Source organism: Syngnathus scovelli, chromosome 6 (assembly GCF_024217435.2).
Source record: "Syngnathus scovelli strain Florida chromosome 6, RoL_Ssco_1.2, whole genome shotgun sequence".
In the NCBI taxonomy this organism is placed as follows: Eukaryota; Metazoa; Chordata; class Actinopteri; order Syngnathiformes; family Syngnathidae; genus Syngnathus; species Syngnathus scovelli.
This window is the reverse complement of record NC_090852.1, coordinates 2,513,266-2,528,648: the sequence shown is the minus strand read 5'-3', so window position 1 is coordinate 2,528,648 and position 15,383 is coordinate 2,513,266. Positions and strand designations below refer to the sequence as shown.

The following is a 15,383-nucleotide window of genomic DNA, read 5'->3' as shown; positions in this document are numbered from 1 at the left end:
GGACATTTTGATTCGTTTTAAGAGAGTTATTATTTCTTTTAAAGCAATCGAGGGAGTTGAAGCACTCCGACAGTTAAGTGCTGGATATACGTAGAAAAAGTTAGAATTAATAATGTAAAGTGCATTAACTTTCTTCTCAAATGCTATTATTGTCACACTTGTATTAATTCGATTCTCTTTCGAATAAAAAAGTAGTCGGCTCGCTACTTGAGCCACCAAGTAGAACGGGCCCATATCAACAGTTACTTCGGCAAAACTAGTGCTAGGGTGCGCTATACAAACGAATCCCTGAGGTCTTAACAAAGACATCTAAAAATATCCGTAACATAATAAAAACTTCAAACAGCAAGCGGGGAGCCATCAATACGATGCGGTCACTTCGAAGTCTTGCCTCGAATTGAGTTACTCGGCTCGAGCTTCGGGTGACTTGAGAGGGATTGGCGTCGTAAAGAAATTAGATTGATTCCGGTGGAGTTAATTTAACTCGGGTGGTTAGATTACAGACGAATCTCCGTACCCCGGCCAAGACAAACCCGTTACCGGGAAGCCGGGGGCACCTTATTAAAAGAGGTGCGTTTGACACCCCCCCTACCCAAACTATGAAAAAAGAAAGCGACTTATTCCCCGAAAAATACGGTACTAATTGGTGTCAGGTGTTGCCACCAGCCAAACTGATTAGACCCACCAAAGAATGAGCGCGCGAGCGTGTTTAGACAGCCAAAACCATAGTAGAGCTCTACTATCACCTACCGCCAATTCACACATCAATGTTATCGCCTTCCTCTGTTGCCATGAGGAGGGATCGTAACAGTTGTACTTGAATATCATCCAACAACTACAGCAAATCAGGGCACTTCAAAGAAAATGTAGTGATTCTTGGACTCACAGTAGTATTTGTGTACGAGTTCTTTAGAAAATGAACATTATTCACTTGTGATACTTGAACCAATCACTTGTAGAAGCGTTTGTCGTGTCTACGTACTGTATATAGTGGCTCCAAGAAGTAGCCAGAGTGCTTCACTTTTTCTGCATTTTGTTATGTCAAAGCATTATTCTGAAATTCATTTCATTATAAGTATTTTTTTACTCTCCTCAATAACCCACCCATTGATTTTATTCCATTTATTTGGTGTCAGGTCTCAAGGCCAGCAGCTTGAGGGAACAGACTTCCCGCTCTTCAGTTGAGCTCTGCATTATCTGAGATTTTGGTATTGATCAAAACTGGTGCCTGTATCGCTGACATCAATACCAAATACTTTTAGGTTCCAAAAATATGATGGTATTTTGAATTGCTTGTCCTTTTTAATAAAAAAAATTGTGTAGGGATGTTTAAATCAGGGTTTTACGCTGCCAATACAGATAATAATCATCTATGATTGTGATCAACTGATCATGTGGCTTCGGCGGGAAATTCTATAACAGATCTTAAATCTGCAAAGATATGAACTTTGCGCTGTTGAGACAGCAGACAAGAATGTCCTAGAGTTTTCATAGAAGTTGCCCCCGACCATGACAATTCTCACGTAAGATAAAAATTTGATAATCATAGTCTGTAGATGTTGAAAATCCAAGTAGGACTGTGAGACTGTAACATATAAATGAGTCATCAAGAAATTAAAATCATTATGTATTATATATTTTTTTCCTACTCAACAAATTTTCCCTCAAAAGATATTAAAGGTGGATTTGTGGCTGTTTGTGTGACTTTATATAAATTGAATCCAATTCAATAAAAAAAAAATTCTGCATAAGAAAATCAATCCTCTTCATATTAAGAGTATCAAAATTTGCTAAAATAATGTATCAGGGGGAAAAAATTCAAGTTATTTTTTTTACAATAAATAAAAGGTGCAATTAACTATGAGTTAACAATACAAAGAATGTGATTAATCACAATTAAATATTTTAATTGCTCGAGTTCACTATTACTTTCATATGCATACTCCTGCAGGGGAATGAGGAATTTGCTACCCATTTGAACCTGAATGAAATTCTATTCTAATTTGCCCTGTGATAAGTATTTTCATACCATTTGGTAATTTGGTTTAATTCTAATTGGAATACAAGGGTCTACGTAAACCTGACTGGTTTGAATTTAATCTGTATCGGACATTTGCAAACTGTTATTTTTACTGGGGGAAAATAACAAGCTACATTTGCCTCAATTTCTGACATACAGTGGGGCAAAAAAGTATTTAGTCAGCCACCAATTGTGCAAGTTCTCCCACTTACAAGATGAGAGATGCCTGTAATTTTCATCATAGGTACACTTCAACTATGAGAGACAAAATAAAAAATGAACAAATAAACGGAAACTCACATTGTCTGATTTAAAAAAAAAAAAAGATTTAAGATTAAGATTCAAGAGTTTTTATTCACCATGTTTGAGCGTGCGAAACAAGAATTTGACTTTGATACATCACAGCCTCTGTTCAACAATTAGGTGACTAACAACACTCAGGACATGTGAAAAATGACAAATATTCTTAAACATCCCCTGATCTTAAACTCCCAAGAGGGCAAGGAAAAACTCAAAACTCCAGCGAGGGGAAATGAGAAACCTTGAGAAGAGACCACATATGGGAGGGTCCCTCTTCCAGGATGACCAGGCTGCAATGGATGCAGAGAGGACACATAGTACAAACAGTGTAGACAATTCAAAAAAGGTGTGGAGAGCAGGATGTTATTGCACAGCAATGACTCTGAGACTCTAAGAGTGGTGTGAGTTCATCAGAGCAACAGCCTGGGGGAAGAAGCTGTCTCTGTGTCTGGTGGTTTTGGCGTACAGAGCTCTATAACACCGTCCGGAGGGGAGTAGTTCAAACAGACTGCAACCTGGGTGAGAAGGGTATGTAGAGATGTTCCATGCACGTTTCCTGGTCCTGGACAGGTACAAGTCTTGGATAGATGGGAGGTTGATTCCAATTATCTTTTCTGCAGTCCTGATTGTCCGTTGCAGTCTGAGCTTGTCTTGTTTGGAGGCCGATCCAAACCAGACAGTGATGGAGGTGCAGAGAACAGACTGGATGATGGCAGTGTAGAAGGTCTTCAGCAGCTCCCGCGGCAGGTTGAACTTCTTGAGCTGTCTCAGGAAGTACAGCCTCTGCTGGGCCTTCTTCCGGACAGAGTCTATGTGGCCGGTCCATTTCAGGTCCCGAGAGATTGTGGTTCCCAGGAACTTGAAGGTGTCTGTGGAGAGAATAGTATTACTGCGGATAGTGAGGGGTGAAAGTGGTGAAGGGTCTCGTCTGAAGTCCACTGTTATCTCCACGGTCTTGAGCGGGTTCAGCTAATTTGCAAATTAGGGTGGAAAATAAGTATTTGATCAATAACAAACGTTCATATTAATACTTTGTTATATACCCTTTGTTGGCAATGACAGAGGACAAACGTTTTCTGTAAGTCTTTACAAGGTTTTCCACACACTGTTGCTGGTATGTTGGTCCATTCCTCCATGCAGATCTCATCTACAGCAGTGATGTTTTGAGGCTGTCGTTGGGCAACACGGACTTTCAACTCCCTCCAAAGATTTTCTATGGGGCTGAGATCTGGAGACTGGCTAGGCTACTCCAAGACCTTGAAATGCTTCTTACGAAGCCACTCCTTTGTTTTCCGGGCGGTGTGTTTGGGATCATTGTCATGCTGAAATGAACTGTAACGATAAAAACATATACAAGTTGCTATACGAAATAAAATATATCAAATAACTATAACATAAATAGTTCACCGCCACACGGCCCCAAGCACCGGCATCGACTTCCAGGTGTGTAGCGGCGTGGACTTCCATCCCCGGAGGTGGCACTTCCAGCCACGGAGGTGAAAGAGAGCTCCATAGAATAGGACCGGGTGTGCGTAAAGGCCATGTCCGAGCCCCATCCACCGTTCCTGAACAGCCACCAGGCCAAGCGCCGGCCCCCGATTTCAATCCACGGAGGTGAAAAAAGCTCCGTAGAGTAGGATCAGGCGTGCTTAAAAGCCATAATAGTTTTTCAAACCTTCTGTGTCACTCCAAATCATTAAAACCTTCAAACTCTTCCTCCTCCGTGTCACTTACAAACAAAGCCGCTAATGATGCCGGTAGTACGTGGGGCCCTTCGTCATCTTCGTCATCCCGTGATCGAATCGTTGTCCTTTATGTAAACAACCGCCGCGCCGCGCCACTCACGTCACTCAAAATTCAAATTACAGTAATCCCTTGCTACATCGCGGTTCGTTTATCACAGTTTAACTTTTTTTTTTTTTGGAATTTTGAAAATTTTAAAAAAATTCGCATACAAGTCGCTCTTCAGTATAAGTCCCCCCCCCCCACCCAAACTATGAAAAAAAACGCGACTTATAGTCCGAAAATTGACGTCAGTGCCTCCCCAGTCATGAACCTTTTCTTAAGTTTTCTTTAGCTGTATGCAATAGTCAGCAATATTAAAATAATAAAAGGCTTGCAATATTTCAGTTGATTTGTAATGAATCCAGAATGTATGACATTTTTGTTTTTTAATTGCATTACAGAAAATAAAGAACTTTATCACAATTGTCAAACGCACCTCTTCCAATAAGTTACCAGCTTCCCGGTAACGGGTTTGTCTTAGCCGGGTTCGGAGATTCGTCCGTAATCTAACCACCCGAGTTAAATTAACTCCACCGGAGTCAACCTAATTTCTGTACGACGCCAATCCCTCTCAAGTCACCCGAAGCTCGAGCCGAGTAACTCAATTCGAGGCAAGACTTCGAAGTGACCGCATCGTATTGATGGCTCCCCGCTAATGTTTGAAGTTCTTGTTATGTTACGGATATTTTTAGATGTCTTTGTTAAGACCTCAGGGATTCGTTTGTATAGCGCACCCAAGCACTAGTTTTGCCGAAGTAAATGTTGATATGGGTTGTTAGGTTACGGATTCTAGTTATTGATCTGACTCCAAATTGCGATCAACACTTAACACATAAATTGCTATGTCCTAATCCACACACTGGCGCACCTAACAATTTTGCGAGTTCGTTCTGTCAAAGAGAAGACCAGTAGATCAATCAGACCAAATTTACCAATTGTTTATTCCTGACAAAGCGCACTAATACAGGCCTGGGTCCCGGGTCCCTCACACTAAAACTCGTGCGTTTTTGTGACCACCAAAAGACGACACATTCTTCCGGGTTGCCCAGTTTTAAAGAAACACAATATGAATATTAAAGCATGCAAAATATTGTGAGATGATTGGTCGATGGCCATTTCCTCCCCATGTCGGTGTTATCGCTGAGGTCAGGTGGTTGGATTTCCCCGCGAAGCCGGGCCACATAGACGTGCTGTTGTTCTCGTTCCTCAACGACCTTGAGGTGTTCTCGTCCGGTACTCCCTGTCTGGGCCTATACACAACACGTCAACGAAAACAAGTTCATGCAGTTTGCCTGCACATTCTTCGCCACCCACCAATCCACACGAGCACTCCAATACTAGTTATTATATTAATATGATTATAAGTTTAACACAACCTTAAAAATATGTTTGCAAACTGCCTAAAGCACATTTCCCTTTAGGGTCCGTTCCACTTGGTCGCTCATGCACCGAACCAACCAACTTCTTTATTCGAAAGAGAATCGAATTAATAAAAGTGTGACAATAATAGCATTTAAGAAGAAAATTAATGCACTTTATATTATTAATTCTAACTTCTTATACGTAGATCTAGCACTTAACCGTTGGAGTTCTTCACCCCACTTGATTAATTAAAAAGAGTAACAACTTTCTTAAACCGAATAAAAATGTCGTGCTCTATTTAGATTTGCCCAATAATTAATTTGGAAGGCAAGTCTATTTTTTGATCGTGTCCCGTTTAACTTTTGACGCGGCCCGACAAATTTAGGAACTGGGCCGCGCCCGACGGACAATCGAAATACTTTTATCCTCCACCAACTCTAATGATCTATTTTAACCATCGTCGTTATTTTATTTAGAAGAAGTAAATTTTCAAACAAATTCACTTTTAACGAAATTCACTCTTCCCTTAAATATCTACGAAAGTTATTTAATTCTCTAACTCGTTCGGAGTTACTTTTTACGCGGCCCGTCAAAAGGGGAAACGGGCCTGCGCCCTTCAAATATTTAAATTACTTTCCGTTCTACACCAAACCAATAATCCGATTTAAACAGTTCCGTTAATTTATTCAGACGAAACAAGCTTTCGAACGGATCGAAATTCACTCGTGGCTCAAATAACCACGGAAGTTATTCAATTCTCTAAAGTTGTCTGATGTTACTTTTATTTATTACGGTCCTATGTTATACCATAATAACCCCCCGCACATTAATCAAATCGTCAAATCGACCCCAGACCATCGGTTGCATATTCAGTACAAATCCGAGCACAACGAAGTAAGTAATATACAAAACACATTTATTGAAGAAACATGGAATAGAATTACAAATCTCAATTACTCCAGAAACCGAACAATTTCACTCACTGATACCCGTGTTAATAAAATCATTCAATCCCAGAACAATTCGATTGCGAAACACAGTTCATGAAAGAGGGTGTTGGATTCTGTCCACAATTTAGGGAGCGCGTTATCTGCGCCTCACGGCAAAAGCCTTTGCCAATCACCTGTTATCCAATTTACTCACTGCGTGCTCGTTTGATTTCTTCAGATTTAGGAAAATGCAAAGACACTGAAGCAGAAATTAGACTTAGACAGATTGGTTGAGTTCAATCACAATTCTTGTTCAAAAAGCTCTGTTTTCAGGAAAGTACAATACAGCGCTGGGCCCTTCAAGAGCGGAAAGTCTCCATTCAGAAAAGGCAAAGTCCAAGGTTGTTAGATCAGTTTTATATTCAGTAGCACATTGTGGGCTGGGATTGATGGGCGATGAGTCTTTGGGTTGGGGCAAGTTCGAAGGAGAGTCTGCTTCCATGGGAGTGGTGCTGGTTATGGGCGATTCGGTGTGTTGGTGGGGGGCTGTTGGTGTGTGTGTGTGTGTGGAGGGTGCTGTTGTCTTCCATCCCGTCTCTCGGCCTTGGCGATCATCTTTGGCCGAGTTCTCGGGTGGCTCCTTCTGGCACCCACTGGTTTTATCTCCACGTGACCTTCCTGTGAACATTCTTCTCCAATCTTGGACATACACTGTCGTACCGCATTCAACCGTATCTTTTCTTTGTTAGGCAAACTATTTCCCTCTGTGCAGAGCGTTCAGTAGTAATCAAAAACTGGCGTCTAACATTAGTCAAAACATAAGATACAATCAAGTACTGAACGGTCAAGATGACTCTGGCCGTGTCCATGATTCAGAGAAAAAACATCAGGCATGCATTCCACAGTTCCTTAAGGGTCATTAAGCTATTTAGGCAATATATCAAAAGTCATTTGTTATTTCAAAGTCCTCAGAAATATATATATATCAGATCATAAAGTTATAAAAACCTTTCTCATCACCACTTATCAAAAATGTCTAGTTATGTCTTCTTTATTGATTTGGTGTGTAGGTATAATTATATGCTTCAAATGTTTCTTTTATTTATTTAATATGTGAATATACTTGTCTGCTTATGTACTTTATTCAATGAGGTTTGAGCATATCTGTTTTTGTAGCGAGGCAGGACTTTTTGTATTTCGACCTCATTCCTTCAAGGGAAAAGGTAGATACCAGCTGCGTGCTATTTTTGGTGGAAGCAAAGTCGAGTGATCAATTCAATCTTACTTCTAAAATCCAAATTAGAGAAACAGGCTGGCCTCGAGGGAGCCGGCGGCCCGATGACTATTCCCCACTCTCGCTAAAATACATAAAAATAGTTTTCCCTCACCTATTTCTCCTGTAAAGTTGTCCAGTCCAATTTTTTGGAGTAAATCCAAGTTAATTTCAGACCAGCGATCCTGCGTCTCACACAAAGATCTCGGGACTCTGGAAAAAATCTTGAAACTCCTTCGGGCTCCTTCACGTATAAGCGCTCTTTGAGGGGAAAAGCCCGGAAGCTGCCCCTGCAGGACTTTTTATAGACTTCTCTGTCCCCCCTCCCCTTTCTTTCTTCTATACCTTCCCTATAGGGTAAGACTGCCCAGTTTTCCCACGCCTATAGAATAAACTGGTCAGTTTTCCCACGCCTACTATAGGGTATGAGTGCCCAGTTTTTTTTCCCACGCTTGGACATCTGTCGCCATCAGCAGCTGTTTCCGCCCTGACCACGCAGTACTTTCCACCAAATGCACAGCTAGCCCCTGGTAAAACCTTTCACTTCCCCTTTTCTTCTCTTCCTGTTCCATGAAAATAACTTTTTAAAGTTACGCTTCAATTAACTCTGAAATAAAAATCCAAACCTTTGACCTATTTCTTTAAACAATTTATGTCACGCCACTATTCTCATAGTGACGGGTCTCTTGACCGAATTGACTAATAATATTGCTTTAAGCGGTTACAGAATACATTTTTAGCCAAGCAAAGAAATCAAAAAATAAAAATCACATTTGTGCTTCTCCAAACAATTTATGTCACGCCACTATTATCATAGTGACGGGTCTCTTGATTGAATTGACAAATAATATTGCTTTAAGCGGTTACAGAATACATTTTTAGCCAAGCAAAGAAATCAAAAAATAAAAATCACATTTGTGCTTCTCCAAACAATTTATGTCACGCCAATATTCTCATAGTGACGGGTCTCTTGATTGAATTGACAAATAATATTGCTTTAAGCGGTTACAGAATACATTTTTAGCCAAGCAAAGAAATCAAAAAATAAAAATCACATTTGTGCGTCCATGCGTGACTCACACTCTGACACCGTGTTCCTGTTTTATTTCTATTTTAACTTGCTTAGCTTATTCTGGCCCCTTTTTTGGTCTCATGTTTTGGTCTGGCGCCATCTTTTGGACAAATTTGGAATTTCAGCTCTGCCAATTTATTCCTGTGAACAATCCATATTTTACCATTTGCACCTTCTCTACCCCCCATGTTACATGACACAATATTCTAATTTTCTGAGACAGTCCTGTATATCAAGCTCAATTGCAATTACAGGGGCTCTTCTAAAATTTTGGCGCATATACTGTTAAAAAAAAAAACATCTTTGCAAAATAAAATGGGTTGTTTTTTTACGGGCGGCCTGGAGCGCACGGAAATAGTCTCGCCCAGGGAGTAATTCAGTGTAGAACTGCCACAGAGCACTGTTGTCATATTTCTCTGTTACATTTCCCACATGTGTATCTGTCAATCAGAACATCGTACAGTAGCAAGATTGTAATTGTACTGATGGTTCACTTCAGATCTACCCCTTTTCCCGGTGCTCGGTGAGGGAGATTGTTGCTGAAAAAGTTCCTCCTTGCGTGCCTTTACAGCCACGTGTTATCCAACTATTCTGCAAGGTCCGCCAGGAAGTCCGCCTGCCTCTCTCGCTGTCCCATTAATGCTCGATACACAACATGTGCATTCAGTGCTGCCATGTTGACGGGTTTCTGCATGCACGCTGTACTCTCGCATCATCTGGTCCATCACGTTCATCACGTCCACGCCATACGTGTTGTACAAGGTGACAGGGTTTGGCTTCTTTTTTTGGATATCCTCAGTCTCAACCACTCTGATGCTGCTGACAATTTCTTTTACTTCACATTGGCAACTGCTCACTTCTCAGTGCTTTTTCTTCAATGTACTCTTCTTCTTCTACTCCTTCTTTGCAGTCTTTAGTCTTTCAGTAGTTGGCAAACAACCCTTGGTGCATTCCTGCCACCTTCTGAAATGGAGTGTGGAGCTGCAAAATACAGTTTCACAACCTCCTAACCCTAATCTCTATAAACATTTAATATTTAACTCACAAGGACTTCACTGTAAAACTGTCTATACTGTTCAAATCTATTTTCTTAGCTCCTTATCTACTGCGTATAACCACCTACTGTACATGTATACCAAATGTAATCTACTCAAGTAAGCTTGCCATTATAAGAAACACAAGCGAGACAGGTGGTGCTTGTTTTCAGTGACAGATGCGAGGTCCATCTACTTCACCCATTTATTAGCGATGATTACACTGAAATTTGTAGGGCCTGAGTTTTTTGTATACATTCTTGTTGTTGTTGTTGTGTTTGTTGTTGTTCTTCTTCTTCTTCTTCTTCTTCTTCTTCTTCTTCTTATTATTATTATTATTATTATTATTATTATTATTATTGATCATAAGGGCCAGAGTAGCAACTACTGTAAGGTCACTATTATTTTGTAGAAATTATTATTAGTAGTAGTAGTAGTAGTAGTAGTAATAACTAACACATTAATTAAAATTAATTTATTTTGGTGCAAATTAATCGAGCATGCATTTCAAATTTGAGTGACTGCAATGGTACTGATAGGGTTATTCTATTAACAATAAGATATGCACCAAAAAGAGACAGGAGACCAAGAACACAACCTGAGCCAACAATACTTGTTGCGCAACAAGGGCTAAGTGGAGCTCTCAGAGCTCCAAGATCTTTAGAAGTTCCAGTTCGACTGTGCTGCCTTTTATTGTATTCGACCTGGTAGGAGGCAGTTCCAAGTCTAACAATACCCTACCACAGTGGTCCCCAACCTTTTTTGCGCCACGGACCGGTTACGTGTCAAAAATGTTTTCGCGGACCGGCCTTTATATAAATAAATAATACATTTATATAAATAAATAATACATTTGTAATAAATATATAAATACAATGAAATAAAATGATACGACTGGCATAAAAACAAGTATAAACGACTAATTATTATAATTATTATAGTAATTATTTATTCATTATTTATTGAATTTTATTAATAAAACTCACCAGCACTGAGCTTGTTTCTCAGAAACGAGCCAGTCCCATCTAGGCGTAATCGGAGACAATGACGCCCGAATTGGTTAAGGTGTGTCTTTTAATACAGGATGCTTGGTCTCCATGTGCCGAAGCAGTTTTGAAGGCTTCATTGCCTCGTTAGCTCGCCTGTCGCCACATATTATGCAGAGTGGGCTTGGCGCGTCAGAGTCACCTGTGGCGATAAATCCAGATTTTAAGTAGGACTCCAGAAATGTTCTTTTAAATGCAGCTTTCCTTTTCTTCTTCTTCCGTCTCCTCATTGGGCTTTTTTCCCGTTCCGAAGAAGCTTTCCAAACATTTGTTTCTTGCTCATATTTGCTTGCTTCGCGGACTCAACTGAGGTGACATGTCACGTGACCGAGACGAGCCTCTTGACCTGAACCGACGGATGTAATTGGGAGAGAATCGCCAATTTTATTATATTTTTCAAAATAAATTCTTACCAATTTTTGCTAGCTTTGCGGGCTCGACTGGGGAAACATGTCACGTGACCGGGACGAGCGTCTTGACCGGAATTAATTGATCGTCGATAAAAATATATATATATTTTTTTTCTGTGCGGCTTGGCGGCCCGGTACCAAGTGACCCACGGACCGGTACCAGTCTGCCCAACCAAATGGAAATGTTTGTATGTGAGTGTCTTGACTGTGTGCGTACGTGTGTGTGGCAAGAATGCTGTCTTGCTTTGAGAAGTTACAATATGCGTGTGTTTTTATATGATATCATCCAGTACATTCGTACATTCCAGCATTGTTCTTGTGCTGATAATCATGAGCAAACGCTTCACTCAACAACTCCTCTATCCACTCACATTTAATTTTTTACCACTTACCTCAAGTAAACACTCTGTTCCTGTCAGTCCATAGTTAACTAACACCCATTTCAGCTGTGGTGCAAGTTCAACAAAACATTTTCTTTCTAACAAAATAAAATAAAAAAGGTAAGACACACCATTTTATCAACTAACATGCACACAGTCTAGACTCAGACATGGGCAAACTACGGCCCGCGGGCCACATCTGGCCCACGGGGCCATTTAATCCGGCCTGACAAACCTGATTAAATTGTAGTATTGAACTTGTTTTTGGGTCATTTTCCCTGCAATTAGTATGTTTCCCCAATAGTTGGGGAAGCGCCCGCCCGCGCATTTACTCCCGGAAGCCGTGTCAGAAAGCTCGGTGCACACTCACAAGTGCGTGTACGTACTAAGTAGTACGGACCCGGCGCACTCCGCACTCCGCGCTCTATTTCCATCAGTGCCGAATTTCGAGTGTGGGCTGTGACGTCAGCATTCTCGGAATTCGCGCGCTGAGCTTTCAGATACAGTTTTACGTTAATGCCACCCACAAACCTTCCCCTGGAATCCTTCAACTAAAATGAGTGGCCCGAGGAAAAGAAAGGTGGACACTTAGTGCCGAGTGTTTAAAAAAAAAAAAAAGAGGACAATTTGGCTCGACCTACGTGTGTGAGCAGACATTCCGCCACATGAACGTCAACAAAGCCCGTCACAGCTCTAGGTTAACAGACCGACACCTTGGCTCTATCCTAAGAATTACCACAACAAATTTTACTCCAGACCATGATGCACTAGCAAAAAAGGGAGACCAACAATACTATTGATTTCTTTATTACTTTATTTAGAAGTATTCTTTCACTGATTCTTCAAGATGATGTATTTGGTCAGAATGTTTGCCGTTTGATGTGATTTCGCTTAATTAGATAAACATATTTCATAAATCTGACCTGCAGGCGCTGAAGTGATGGAAACTATTATTCATAATAACAGTGTCGTATTTAATGAGAATCACTGATTGTTGTTTTTTGGTGAAATATTTTTTTAATGCTGTTAATAAATGCATTTCTTTTCAAAAACCTTTTTTTGAATATCCATGCTTTACTACCTACTAAAAGTACAAACCTTTTATGCAATGACCTTTACATGTCATTTCTATTACTTCACACAAACACGACATCGATCTGCTCCTGGTTCGGCCCCCCGATCAAAATTTAGAACAAAATTTGGCCCGCCAGTCAAAAAGTTTGCCCACCCCTGGTCTAGAGTCTAGCCCTGAAGACATCTATGGACTTATTTTCAATCGTAGTGGTAGCAGTACCTACTAGTTACAAGAAATAAATGTTTTATTTATTTATTTATTTATTTTTTTCTCCCAGCGTGTCGACCAGACAGGCTGTGGCTTCACAGTTCAGTTCTCCATAGGTGTGGTTGTGAGTGTGAATGGTTGTTTGTCTATGTACCCTGTGATTGGCTGGCTACCAGTTCAGGGTCTCCTTTGCCTACTGCCCAAAGTCAGCAGGGATAGGCTGCAGCACACCTGCAACCGTCGTGAGGATACGTGGGTCAGATAATGGATGAATAGATAGTACAAAACTTTTGTCTCCTCCAGGCTCGACTCCTGCAACGCACTTCTCATCGGGATCCCTGGCAAGAGCCTTCAATAGCTCCAATACATCCAAAACAGGGCCGCTAGGATCCTGATGAGAGTGCGCAAATACGACCATATCACACCCATCCTCCAATCACTACAGTGGCTTCCCATTTCCTTTCGGACTGAATATAACATCTCCATCTTCCACCCGTCAATGCATCCATGGCAACGGTGCCTCTTACCTCAAGGAACTGGTCACTCTTCACTCCACTCGGAGTCTCCGCTCATCAAACGCTTACCTCCTCAAAACCTCCAAGACAAACCTTCGCTCCATGGGAGACCGGGATTTCTGCTCTCGCTCCCCCCAATTGTGTAATGCCCTCCCAGTCCACCTGAGAGCACCACAGTCGGTTGACACTTTTTAAAGCGGTCTGAAGACATTTCTTTTTAAAAAAGCACTCTGTAGCACTTTGAGATTCTCTGCAATGTAAAGTGCATTATAAATGTAATTTATTATTATTATTATTATTATTATTATTATTATTATTATTATTATTATTATTATTAAAGCAGCCGGTGCCGCACTGGGTAGCACGTCCGCCTCACAGTTAGGAGGGTGCGGGTTCGATTCCACCTCCGACCCTCCCTGTGTGGAGTTTGCATGTTCTCCCCTCTCTCGCATGGGTTTTCTGCGGGCCCTCCAGTTTCCTCCCACATCCCCAAAACATGCTTGGTAGGCCAATTGAGCACTCCAAAGTGCCCATAGGTGTGAGTACGAGTGCGGATGGTTGTTCGTCTCTGTGTGCCCTGCAATTGGCTGGCAACCGGTTCAGGGTGTCCCCCGCTTACTGCCCGATGACGGCTGGGATAGGCTCCAGCACGCCCGCGACCCCCGTGGGGACAAAGCGTTTCAGAAAATGGATGGATGGATGGATGGATGGATGGATGGATGGATGGATGGATGGATTATTATTAAATTTTTGTTCACGCCAGTTGTGATTTGTATGTTTTTTTAATAATTCTGTTGCACCTGAAGCTAAAGATACAATATCAATATCTTTCCCCTAGTTCATTTTCAGTTTTTTTTTTATATACTTTAACCAGTTTGAAGCTATTTCAGTGGGTTATCTCAAGCCGTGTACTCGGCTCTACCTAAGAAAACCACAGGTATAAACCAGCAGACTGTTTACTCTCAGTGCAACATTTTTGACCTTTTACATTTTCTATACCTCGTCCTGTTGCTAGACAAATACTTGTGCATTTTCATTATTTGTCGAGATGTATGGAAGAAATGCTGCAAGTTACATACAACCTACTCACCTTTCCACTCACTAACATCCACTAATTGTGACTATTCCATTTTTCCCCCAGGCTGCACATTCAACAGACAAGATGTCCGGCTGACACTGCACTATGAAAAAGGCTTCACTGTTATGAGCGAGCCAGCCGAACCAGCCAGTGGTGCTTTGTTGTTCAGATACCCTTATGAAAAACTCAAAATGTCTGGTGACGATGGAATACACAATCTTTATCTTGATTTTGGGGGTCCTGAGGGAGAAATGGTAAGTTGTGACCTGTAATAAGTAACATGTGACACTAATATGACTTTCTGAGTATTGCGTAATTTAACACATTACAATTCACAAACTTGAAGTTAGATTGTGTTTTTGATTGCTTTATTTGATTCAACAAAGAAATTGCACACAAAACTAGAGCAGCTATAAAGGGCCCTTGCAGAGATGTCAATATTGGGGTACTGGCATATTGGGATACCGGATCATAGGAATTAGAATTCTTTTAAAATTAAATAAAATTAAAACCTAGTGCAGTGATGGAGACAGTTGAATCGTTGTAAAGGGGGACTTGAGTTGGAAGGCGAAGCTCTCGATTTACCAGTCAATTTAGGTTCCTACCCTCACTTATGGTCATGAGCTCCGGATCATGACTAAATGAACAAGGTCCCAGATACAAGCAAGCGGAATGCCTTTCATCTGCTGGGTGTTCGTGCTCTCTCATAGCAATAGGGTGGGATTCAGGGTCAGACTGCTGCTCCTCTGCATGGAGCGTGAGTCAGTTGAGGTGGCTCAGGCATTTAGTTAATACCTCCTGGCACGTCCCATCGGGAAGAGACCCAGAGGATGACCCAGGAGATGCTAAAGAGACTGGCTGCCCTGTAAACGCCTTGGGATTTCTTGGGAAAAGCTG

At 41.2% G+C, this 15,383-nt stretch overlaps 1 protein-coding gene and 1 long non-coding RNA gene across 11 annotated transcripts in view; one reads left to right on the top strand and one right to left on the bottom strand.

The window, feature by feature from the left end:
• Positions 1–15,383, top strand: part of sntb2 (syntrophin, beta 2) — a 170,862-nt gene that overhangs the window by 127,813 nt on the left and 27,666 nt on the right. For 9 of the 10 annotated variants that reach the window (XR_007482135.2, XR_007482136.2, XR_007482137.2 and 6 more), the window contains one exon: positions 14,550–14,740. Coding sequence is in view for 4 of the 10 variants with exons in the window: in XM_049723051.2 (XP_049579008.1) it covers positions 14,550–14,740 (191 nt within the window). In the remaining 6 variants the exon portion in view is untranslated. Of the gene's footprint in view, positions 1–6,729; positions 6,798–14,549; positions 14,741–15,383 lie in introns of those variants that run through there. The other variant, XM_049723054.2, reaches the window with a different exon arrangement.
• LOC137840352 (uncharacterized) lies at positions 5,028–14,551 on the bottom strand. Its single transcript, XR_011086936.1, has 2 exons — positions 11,624–14,551; positions 5,028–5,355 (listed from the first exon to the last, which is right to left on the bottom strand). It is a non-coding gene; the product is annotated as an uncharacterized lncRNA (long non-coding RNA).